General features: G+C 35.9%; 1 protein-coding gene across 2 annotated transcripts in view; it reads right to left on the bottom strand.

The window, feature by feature from the left end:
• The window catches only part of TTC27 (tetratricopeptide repeat domain 27), a 116475-nt gene that overhangs the window by 85524 nt on the left and 18565 nt on the right, over positions 1–12386 (bottom strand). For both annotated transcript variants that reach the window (XM_033055887.2, XM_033055886.1), the window contains exons 5-8: positions 11782–11884; positions 9357–9521; positions 4842–4978; positions 2029–2141 (exon numbers count right to left, since the gene is read on the bottom strand). In XM_033055887.2, coding sequence (XP_032911778.1) covers positions 2029–2141; positions 4842–4978; positions 9357–9521; positions 11782–11884 — 518 coding nt within the window. The remainder of the gene's footprint in view (positions 1–2028; positions 2142–4841; positions 4979–9356; positions 9522–11781; positions 11885–12386) is intronic.

Genomic DNA, 12386 nt, shown 5'->3' with positions numbered 1-12386 from the left:
GATCTACTCTGCAAGACTTATGATTGTCTTTTCATAACAATATGAAGAGAAGTCACTATTCATCACATAATTCAGTTTCGTAAGACATTTTCTCTCCACTTTTGAATCTTGTCTTAAGGAGTTTATTGAAGTAAGAGAGGGAAAGAAAACAATGAGAAACTGACATTCTTCAGACAGATAAAACAGAACCTTGGAGTAAGATGTACTGTGCAGCTAGAAAAAAGTATTTTCTAGAAAGACAGTAAAAGCTTCTTGTTAATAGCTTACTTGTCAATTCTTAAATCTCATTAATCAGGTCTACTTGACAGCCTAATGGATAAAGTATCCAGCTTAACTAATGGGCTACAACTTTGGGACTTAACGAGCCATATTTGAAACAGTGGAATGAACAGCAATCAAAGTACTGCTTTTTGGATTATGACTACATACTTGTTTCAAAAACTGATTTTGAAAGATGAAAAATGTTAAAGAACATTGCTAAAGCTATTAAAAATAAAACAGCTTACAGGAATTCTACCGCTAACTTACTAATTATGAAATGAAGCATTTACCCTCCAGAACTGCAATCCTTGTGCATGAAAGAAAAGCACAGAACCTGCTATAGAGGAAGGCAAGAATGTTTTGCCTAAGAGCCAACGCTAAATGCTTTAACATGTCTATGTTTCCCCCCAAACTGACATACCAATAGCTGGCATGGACACCAAGGGTACAGCCATCAATCCAAGCCTAAACTTTACTCTGTTACAAGAATTCTCAAAGCTGGCATCCTACAACAACACCCTTTCTGCAACAGGGCTGAATCTTAAATCTTTTCTCCATCTCTGACAGACAGCTTCAGTCGCTTAACATTATCCCACTCACTGAACGGCATTTACCATTCCTATAGAGAAGCAAAACTGAATTTAGTTTGGTTGGTTGTCTTTAGTTTCATTTTGCCTTGAGTCTTGCCAAACTCACATATACACACAACTGGCAGTCAATATGGTTCCTAGCCACTGGTCAGAACAAGAGAGTGCCAGTTTCAAAGTCAAACACTGTGAACAAAAAACCTACAGTGCAGTAATGTAAAACTCAAATTGTACCCTTAAAAAAAAAAAAAAAAAAAAGAAAAAGAGCAGTAGGCAAATTAAAATTTCCTTCAGAAGGGAGGGAACAGGAAAGATTATAAAACCTGAATTAGACAATACTGTGTTAAAAAATTAAGTTCTCGTGAAAATGGTCCTCAGGAAGGGAAAGGTTTTGCTTTGACTTGAGCCAGAGTGCAGAAGACTGAAAGTGACCGGGTGAAGAATTTATGTCAACCCACTGTTCACTACATGGTCCTCAAACTCGATCAAATAGATTGCATCATTTTGCAGCTCACAGATGGGAAAAGCACTTTTGAGAGTCAGTGATGGTGAACACTGCACTAAAGCCACTGACTGACTATATTATACTTCCACATGCCGTAACTTCTGATCCTCAGATCTCAAGCCTGCCTTTTGTTCTCCTATGCTTCTTACAAAATCCATGTAGCACATAATTTCTAAGAGTTAGGGAAAAAAACCAAGGTGCAAAATCACAAGGACTTTATACTACAGCTTTTAACTAGAATGGACACTGAATTTAAACAAGTATTCCCATGTCCGTGGATAGCAGGGCAGTGTTTTGCTTGATGGTTGACCCTCACAGGAAGCTGGCAATTGCAGAATCTGAAACATGTTTTCAAAATTTACCAGTGATATCACTGCATGGTAGCTAATGGCAGATGATATTTGAAGCTACAAATAATATAAAGCTTTTTAAAGACACGAACAACAATATAGTTATTAATGAAATACTTGCTGAAATTCTGAACTGGGCAGTAATGACCATTCTGAGACAACCAAAAATGCTATCCATCTATAATACAAATCTTTTAGCCTTTTAGCCTATATAACAAGGAAGGAAAAAAGTCCCATCCATTAACCATTTCATTATTTAATTGTCACAATGATTCATGCAGTTGTTTGTTTGGGTTGTTTTTAAAGTAGCCATAAACTAACTTACCATATTCCAAGGATTACAGCAAGCTCTTCTGCACACAAATCAGGTACCTGGTACTGATCAGCATCTGCTAATTTTATCTCATTAAGCACTGTGTCATCATTTAAATCATAATTCTGTTGGAAGAGAAAAATAATACTTTAAAATAGATAGAATTATGCCTTCAAAATATGAAAAAATACAGACTTGTTTGAAAAAGGTTAATACTACCATTAAAGAATGACACAATGGTAAGTAATTTACCATTATGATAGAATAACTAACTAATGAAGCCAGTACAATGAATTATCATCCAAAACATTTTTGTTACAAGTATCCTGTTTCTTATGCATGAGGAACAGCATTCAGAACAACTCTAAGGTTAGCTAATATCAATTTTCTATTTAAATAAGCCTGAAGGCAGCTTCCCTTTTCAAACTGTTGCTCATAGAATTATCAACAATTTCATCCTCTATTATATACATACAGACAACTGAAACAGATTGATGTCATGGTCACTAATGTGGGTTTTCAGGTTAGCCACCTTGGACCTCTGGGAATTTAAGGATTTCTGTTTAAGTATCAGCAAAACTCAACTACATAAACCATGGTTTCTGGCAGTAAAGGTAAATTTTAAAAAAAACACAGACTGAAAAGACCTCACTGAGCCAGCACATTCTGAAAACATTTGCTCCTGGACAACTAGCTGTGATTTTCTGTAAATTTCCTCTGTAACACACTTTTTATTTAAAGTGTCTTTAGTTTTACAAAAAAACATGCTACCTGTAGTTCACTGTCTGTCATTTAACTTGAAGAAGAAAATCATATAATCTATGTCTGAAAAATGTAAATTACCATGTCCATAGAATTTGTGTTTGTTTGAAAAAAACAAAATATTTCCTTGGCTTGCAAGCAGAGAGGAAATAGTTGTAATACTGCTTCTTCCTTCTTCCCTTAAAAAGCAAACCCAAACCAAAACAATTGGTCCTGAAACCAATTATCATACTACTGGTTTTTAGTTACCAGTAGTAGTTTTTACGAACTATTAAAAACAGATAATGGATTATATTAACAGTTTTTCAAATTTCCTATTAATTTCCCTTCATGTCCCAGTAGTAGCTTTTTCGCATTCATATCTTCCGTTGGCAAGGTCAAAATGAAGGTCCACGGAGGAACAAAGAGCAAACAGGAATGCTTTGAAGTGGATTATCTGCATTCATCATCAGTATTTTACCACTATACAAATGAAAGGAAACTGAGATTTGACAGAGTATGCAAAGACAAGAAAGGGTTTTTTATTTTATGTGGGTAAGGAAGATATTCACAGTTTTGAAGTCAAACTTATTACCACCATTTTCTTCTCTTACTGTATTAGACTATATAAAGATTATCTATGACGTCAAGCTGGAAAATTATTTTAGAAGTAGTACAGTAATACTTCATCTGGTGCAACAAAAATTACAATGTATATGGCAATTAGTTTAAAATTTTCACCTTAAGGTCTACATAATTTTTAAAATCCAACTTGTATAAATAGTACTAACTACTTTAGCTTCACTATGAGTATTGGTCAACTGAATTCAACTGCAAATGTTTGCCAGAGCTTCAAAGTATGACTTTCCATTCACAGATAATAAAAAGAACTTCTTCATTCCCCCAAAACATAAAAACAGCTCTGAATTGTTTAAAACTGATCAAACTAGTTTCAACATATCGCTGCATATCAAGAATCCTTACATATAACCTCAAGTTCAGAGGCTTTCCTTTCACAGAAACTGACCTGGGAGCAATGATTTGAATTTACAATCATTTATTTTGAAATGCAAATAGTTTTGCTTCTATCAACACCTGAGATAACATAATTGCTCAGCACCAGAGGGAAGGACAAAGCCCTTGACCAGAAATCAGTACAGGATATCAATCCACCCACTGGACACATCATTATTTTTATTGTATTTTAATAATAAATAATAAATAACCCCTCCTATAACAGGTTGCCGCATGTAGTTCTACCATAAGCCTAAGTTGTGACACGTGCAGTCAACCTCGCTTCATCAAATCAAATGCAGTACCAAGGATATGCTAACAGGCAAACAAGAAAAATCTAGACTAGTCTCCTCAGATATTTATGCATTCAATTTAGAAACAGAGAAGTACTGACAATTTTTTTGCATAAAATCCATGCTTAACCTGGAAGTCTATCAAGGCACAACATTTTTTAATAAAGCTTTCCTACTTAAATTTTAACTCGGGACCATAATGGCTCAATTCATCTCTGGCTTCTTCAGCAACTTCAAATAACTTTAAATCCCCTTATGAGGGAAAAATGCCATCCTAAATCAATACAACGAATGGTTCTCAATCAATTTATAATTGAAGTCATCATGCACACCCTCAAGATCAGTAGGACCAACTCACATAATTCATACCATAGGAATAAGCAGAGCAATTTCCTATCTTTGCACTGTAACTGAATACGTCTGTCAGTCTATAGGAATCTGTGAAATCCTGTGATGCCTTGCAGGCTGTTTTGAAAATCTGCCTCTCACCTGTTTTCCCAGCTCCATCATTCTTAGTCACTAGAAATTAATGCATGAACTACAGAAGACCATATTTGCAAACATGCTCTTAGTTGAGTAGTCACATCTGTCTTGCAGACATTCATGTGTTCTTTTACCCCATTTCCTTTAATATTAGCCCCACAGCCCTTCCACAAACTTTCCAAAACTCCAGTTAAATTTCTCTAGGTACAACACTCTTTTCCCTAGCAGGCACACAACAAAAGCTGAGAACATTTTCATTTTGAGAAATTAAAACAATTCTTTTTAGATACATACTATTGTTAAGCTTTCTAGAGGTGTTGGAGCTGGACTTAATTCACTGTGAGGAAGGAGGAATCCATCTGTTCTTTGGACATCCAAAATAAGCTGTGCAACGTATTTTTCCTGAAATCGTGTTCTCTTCCCCAAAGCACCTACAGAAAGTATGTTTATATTAATGAACACTAAAAATCAGTTATCTAATCATATACTAGAGAGATGATACCAAAAAACCCCCAGACAAAACAGAGAAATACATTCAGAATTAACTTACGAAATTTAGCAGAGGTTTAACTCTGCTTGATCTCTGCAGTGTTCTCACTGCCAGCAAACACACAAAGTAATACACATTACAAACACACAAACACAGCTATATAGGTCTTGCAAAGCTGCTTTTAAATAAATTCCCTATAATTCAGCATTTTGAAAACTCATAGTCATCAAGTTTCATCACCTCCCTGCTTATTTCCAAGCAATCAACCAGAATTTGCCTGTTAGAAGTTAGTGACTACATGGAGACATTTATGCAAATGAAAATCCCGTATCTTACAGACCATCATTTTAAATATTCCAAATCTTCATTTGAAGAGTCAGATCTTTGAAGAAGGATCACAGACATGATGTTAGCAGCATATGTCATGTAATATACTGTAAAAGTAATATTGGGAGTGACTGGAACAGCAAACCAGTGAAGGTTGTATAATGAATTAACCAATATTCAGAATGGACAATGTGAAATTACTCTCAGTGTTGTTTCTTCAGTTCCTTATTGGACCCACTGATAATTTATATTAATTTTTAAAGGGGTAATTGACATTTACACCAAATTATAAGGAAAAATACATCTTTTCCTCTTCTGTTAGCAACTTGCTTGCAAAATGCAGAGAAATAAAAAAAGTAATTTCAGGACAGTAACTTAAAATAACAGAATTTTAGCTCATAACCAGAGCCAAAATGGAGCTAAGAATTCCTCTATAAAATTTGGATGTTTGCTTATTCTTTGTTAATGAACAGTGCTCAGACAACGTGAAATGGAGGAATGAGAGCTGCTTTTGCAGAACCAATTAACATCAAATAAAGTTCTTATTTTTGTGATAATTTTCAAAAAGTTTCAATATATAGAATCTTTGATGTAAAGACAGAACGACACTACTGCTCATGTGACAAAGGCCTGAAGATGAGGCCATTATCCAAAAGAATCATCCAGCAGAGCCACTGAAATGGCAGTCACACACTTTTCTTCTTGAAAGTGGAAAGAGATGAGTAAGGGAAGCGAGAAATTAAACTGATTTCTCCTTTTCTGCCAATTACCTCTTTTAGTGGAAAACCCCTGTATTAAGAGTTTATGAAGAAATTGAAAAGGTTCTAGAAATATCACTTTGAAAATCACACAGCACACTCCAGAGAAGAGACACACAGAGTGAAAAATTAGCTAAAGATTCATACTAACCCAGTAGCATTCAATTCTCTATTTTTACACTGCTTGAAAATCATTACGCTATAATTCACTTCTTATGTCTTACTGCCTAAACAGCTGAAGGAAACACTTACAAACTTTCCCCATTTTTTAAACTTAAGAATTCCTTGCTATTACAGGGACAAACCACTATTTTTTACTTGAAAAATATGCATCACATGTGTTAAAGTTGAGAAAAAATTTGGTTGGTTTATACCACTATGTATGGCAGTGGTCAAGGCTAGGCTGGATAAGGCCTTAAGAAACCAGGTGTATTGGGAAGGGTCCCTGTCCTTGATCTTTAAGGTCCCTTTCATTCCTTACCATTCTATGGTATAACCCCACAAAATAAAAGGTATCTACACAGAAACTTTACTTTCTGTTTCATATTAAAAGTTCCAAGATATGTGTTACTGGGCGTGAAAAGAATAAACACATCTCAGAATTCAGCATTATTAATCCTCTAGATCTGTTGATCTTAAATTTATGCTGGATTACCCTTCATTTCACTACATTTATATGCAAGAAGGATCATGGTGTTCTCTTTTACTGGAAATTATTCTGTAGAGTTATTGATGGTTCTGACTCATTGTGAGGGGCATGATGCTTTTCAATAAAAGATGAGTACGATACATATTTGGATTAATGGGACTTTATTAACATACACAAACCAAGTATGATTTATTCACACATTACTGAAATAACCTCGGAAAATATTGGTCCTAAAAATCTCTGGTTTAATAACAATATAATAGGATAGGATAGTAGAAGCAGGAAGCCCGGCGGCGCGGGGCTGCCCGGCGGCAGGGAAAAGCCCCTAGAAGCAGGGCTGGCAGTGCACGGGAGCCCAGGGGAACCAGGGCTAGCAGCGTGGGGGAGCCCGGCGGTGCGGCGGCCAGCAGTGCCGGCCAGGGCGAGCCAACATGGCAGCGGCGGTGCAGACGGGAGCGGGAGCCAGGGAGTCTGGCAGCGGCGGCGGCAGCAGCACCGCCCGCAGGGCAAGCAAACGCAGCAGTGGCAGTGCAGACGGGAGCAGGGAGCCTGGCGGCGGCGGCGGCAGCAACACCGCCCGGCCGGCCCAGCCAAGCCGTAGCGCCGAGCCGGGCCATCCACCCCTATCGGCAACCATGAGCGGGCCGAGCCTGCCTGGCCCCGCCCCGAGCCAGTAAAGCCCGCTCATGCCGCGATCCTGTTACTAATTGGCCAATTTGTGAAAGCTGCGCACGGATTCTCGCTACGAACGAAAGTGCGGCTATTTCTATGCTGTAATACAATACCCAGCAAGTAAGGAGGATTACAACCATTAATGCATATAAACCTCTCCAAATCCTTTCCTAAAAAGGAAATTCCTCCCAAAAGCCTTAAAAATGTCTTTGCTAGAGACATTTACATTACACTTGGATTTTTACAGTTACACCAAAGTCTTTTTTGATGATGTAACATTCCTCCCATTTAGCCCAAACATGCATGTCAAATGAATTCGCCTAGAATGCCAACAATTCCCACATGTTCAGCTCAGTTCATTTGCCTTCAGGTTAGATATAACTATGTTAATAGATTTATGGAGATAAACCACAGAACATTTAGGAGTTTCACAACACTTTTCCAAGATACTGTATCATCACAATCATTCTCTGGGACTATCATAACCTCTTGGTAAAGTAATAAAAAATATAAATAATTCCACAGCATCCAATCTATTTTTTTCTTCTCCAAACAAGAAGGTTTTTTCTAAGTTAGATTTAAAGAAATTATTAATCCAAAATCTAAAGATCTCCTTTAAAGGCAAAAAGAATATCCAATATGAAGACTATCAGCAAATAACCACCCGTCTCTTCGATTTTACTTGCTCTCAGTTAATTGCATTTTTACAGTTAGAGTATCATCATAGGTACTGATGTTTTTAATAGAAAAACAAGAAAAATTTTGACTAATTATAAAGAAAAGTACTTTATAATAAAAGTTGGCAATAAATGCCACACTTGGAACACACCACATGCACAGATTTCATTGCACACAGGGAAGAAAGGGTAGGATCAATTGAACTGTACAGATTTCCTTCAGATATAAACTACTATGTTTTGTTTCCATTACAGATCTTTCAAAGTAAGCTTTTAAAACCTTTAAATAAATGAGCATGGAGTTCCACTCTAATTTCTTAGAGTTTGTGTTTCTCTGGGGTTTTATTTGATTTTTTGCGTGTTTTAGGGGTTTTTTTTGCTGCTGAGGGCTTGGGGTTTTTAAATTGATTCATGATACAAACTGCTAAACTGATTCATGGTATAAACAGGATTAGCTGCAGCTCCAGCCTAGATATGAAGGAGATGAGCCTTGTGACATACAGATATATGATAAGTAAGGAAGCTGCAAGTTTCAGTTCCTTAGTACTTTCCACTAGTAAGTCTACTGGATAAAACTAGATAAAGATTTTCTGCATTTCTACTCATGCACAATCATAAGTTCTCACACAGAAAGGGTGTGATTTTATGTCATTTTGACTGCCTAACAGGATCAGCTAGAATCATACATCCATATTTATACTTGTAAAGTTGTAAGTGCAGCAATCTGATCTTCCTGATGCCAAAGAACAGGTTATGAAAGGATGATTATAAAGCCTCCACAGTGATTGAACCCTTGTGATTTCTGTTCATCAGAAATTTGACTTCCCTACTTCCTGTGATGACACCAGTCCTGAGAGGGATTTCTAAAAGCTATTTACACAGAATAGATCTAGGCTAGTGGCACAAAAGGTAAAAGACTGCATCGAATCACCAAGCAGACACCTTTATAAGTGCATCCAAACGAAAAACAAAACAGAAAATATTCATCATGACACCAGGATTATAATACCCCAACTCCTCAAATACCCATTCAGGAATGATTTTTTTAACTAGATGTCCTATTTCTCTTGCAAGTAATATTAATTCTTGGAAGAAAAGTAAAACCTACCTGATAAACATCAACCTTTTTCAAAGTATAGTTCTTTAGTACTAGGATGTGTCACAAAAACACCCAACAAGCCATAAGTTAATTTGGTCCAACCAATCATCCTCATAGACTTTACAAGCAAAACTTACCTGTAAGGTTAATCTGCAGTTTTGTTATGTCTTTAGCCATATTGAAACAGTGTTTAGCTTTTTTATATTCATAGTAAAACAAAAAGGTGTAGGCAGACTCAAGATGGAACTGAACTGCTAAGTGCCAGCTTTCACCACCTGTGAACAAAGCTTCTGCTTCAGTCACTGCAAATTAAGAAAAAAGAGATGAGAATGCAGTTCAGGAGAATAGTATTTTAAAAATACATTTAATATACCAAGAGAGAAAATCTGTTGCTCTTTACATATTCACACATTTAAAAATTCACTGACGGTGTACAGAAGATGTATGTGATTTAAAGCATTTTTCAAGTTTTATATCTAAGGATTACTATCAGAAAAAGAAAAGTTCAATCTTGGCTTGTATTTAACAACAAAGCTGAACTGGGAGGTATCACTTCTGCAGAAAATAAACAACTCTAATTGCATTAGACCTTCTAAAAAACATTAGAACAAAATATTGAGCTAATACGCACCCTTTAAGTAGGAAGCCTCAAATTAAAGTTTCAACAGCAGACTGACCATTGAATGGTGGCTTAGGATTCATAAGACATTTTCTGTTTGGTTGGGTTTTGTTTGTTTTTTTAAATAATCATTGACTTGCTGAATGATAAAAATCCATCTGAACTGGAGAAAATATCTTTGTGAACAGATCTGAAGTCTTTAGGAAAGAAGACCTGACACTTTTTCATCCAGCATAAAAGCATTTGTATTTCTTATACATTTAAGTTGTATCAAAGTATAGTAAGTTACAAGAGAATATTCCTGCAAATACAGACCATTAAGTTCAAAATTATTCATGCTGATTATTCTTAAATGAAAGTAGGTTTTTTGCTTCATGCTTTATTTCTGCATTTTGCAAAAATATTTAGATAATAAGAATCCCAAAAAAGCTCACAGCATCACAGTACTCAAAAAGGACTGGTTACCTAGTTATAGCACTGAGGTTGTGTTTCTTAATGGATATTTAATTTTTCAAACAGGCTTTATTAATGGTGTTAAAAAGTCTTACTATAAAAAAAATTAGCATTATAAAGGATATTTTAAACATTTTCTCTTCATTTTTTGATATTTTTTTTAAATTTAGAGATTGGCAGTCAACACTAGCACAAACATATTTTACTGTTTAAACCTCCTAGGCTTTTTTTTTGTTAGTTCTTGTTAATCCTGAAAACCTTTCACTTAATATAGACAGCTGCTAAGTCTGAATACAGTTTTTACACAGTTCTTTTAATTTACTAAATCAAAATTTGCATAGATAAATCCTATCTAGTAACAACTTTTTCAAAGATGAGATTTAAATTAAAAAAAAACAAACCACAAACTAGTAATATAAAAATTTTACTCCAAGTCTACAGAATGCTAGACATTCAGGTTCAAGTGGAAACCACAGAAAACCACAACTTTTGAATGGAGTGACACAATAAAATTTCAAAGGAAAAAAAAAAAAAGTCAGGCTATAGTGCTTAATCGTGCATTACTAGATTTTCTGCAGCGAGCAAGTTTCAATGAGCTGATACAAGATTACTCATGCTAATGCCCTATGATGAATTCAAATGACACATTGAGAAGCAGTCTTACCACTACCTTAATACCATTTACTCACAGTGCTTGCTACGTTTAGGCACTTTGAGACTTCAAGGACCTTTGGGGGAAGCTTCACATCATTACTAGTACTGATGTAGTGACCCAGAAGCACTGATGTCCCTAACTTAGGACATCCTTCTGGCGCCCCATACTATGTTTGGCACGTGGCCAAAGGGAAGGGAAACAGCACCAAGTTCCATTGCTTTTGCATAATGGCTGCTTCAGAACAGCAGGGAATCCTTGCAGTTGTCTTCTATTCAGGTGATGACAATGACCTAACACTTGAGAAAAATGTGATTTCTCCTAAATCTGAAGGTCTTTTTTCTCTACTAATTAACACAAAGTTTTCTTGAGAACTCAATATAGACAATCAAATGGGTTTTTTTAAGCCCTGCTCAAAGACAACTTAGAAGGTTTAAAAGAACTTATTTATGGAATATGAAGGTTCTTGTTTGAAATAGCAGATGGCTTCAGTGAGAAAATAAACAAACAGGTAAGTGGTACCAGGCAGCAAAAACAGTCAGAAAGAAACTCACTAAATATTCAGGTGTACTTTATATCATAACCATATCCAAAGGTCTCAAAACAAGTCACTGTCAAAAAACCTTTGTCTACATTCACATTTTCATCTTAGAGGTAGAAAAACAGCATGTGCCATACAAGTCCATGGCAACTAATTGAAATTCTGTTCCCTCTCAACTCATTGTAGTTATCTAAGTGTCTGATAAGCATTTTAATAGTTACGACTACAAATTCCCCTCCCCTGTGCTATCTTAAAAGAGATGCTGCAAGCCAACAGAACAAGTAATCAGAAATATACCTTGTTTTATACAGGCCTGAGCAAGAGTAAACAGTTCAGGTGATCTCTCCTCCAACAACTGCTGGTGAATATTTACACATCTTAGAGTCCACCAAGGTAAAGTCTGAAAGAAAATACAGACACTGCAAGTTCATATCAAGTATAGATCTTTAAGAAAATAAAAGAAAAAAAGGAAAGTGGTTTAAAATTTTGTAGTCTATCCAATTATAGTTTCTAAAAAAACCAAATCTGTCCAAAATAGCTGTTTTATTAAGAAAGCAACCATAACCTAGTGTAAAGATGAACACACACAGGCACACACAGTGCTCCAAGGGTTTTTTCTCTATTAATTTCTCTAACTGCTCTTTGAACCCTGCAAATCTTTAGTACCACCATCTGGCAAAAAATGCTGTGAACAGCAGAAAAAAAAGCAATACTTGTATGCACTTATTTTGGAGCAGTCATTTGCTACTTTGATTTCATAGCTCCTAACTCTTGTAACAGAAAGGACCAAAATAAAAGCCCAAATCCAGCTGTTTCCTGCTTATCTTTTTTTGTGTCACATAGATTATTTTAATAGAAAGTCATGATCTCATTCTTCAGCAATTTTCCAGCCTGAAGAGTCC

This window comes from Catharus ustulatus, chromosome 3 (assembly GCF_009819885.2).
Source record: "Catharus ustulatus isolate bCatUst1 chromosome 3, bCatUst1.pri.v2, whole genome shotgun sequence".
Classification (NCBI taxonomy): domain Eukaryota; kingdom Metazoa; phylum Chordata; class Aves; order Passeriformes; family Turdidae; genus Catharus; species Catharus ustulatus.
The sequence above is the reverse complement of the archived record's forward strand: the minus strand, read 5'-3'. Positions and strand labels throughout refer to the sequence as shown.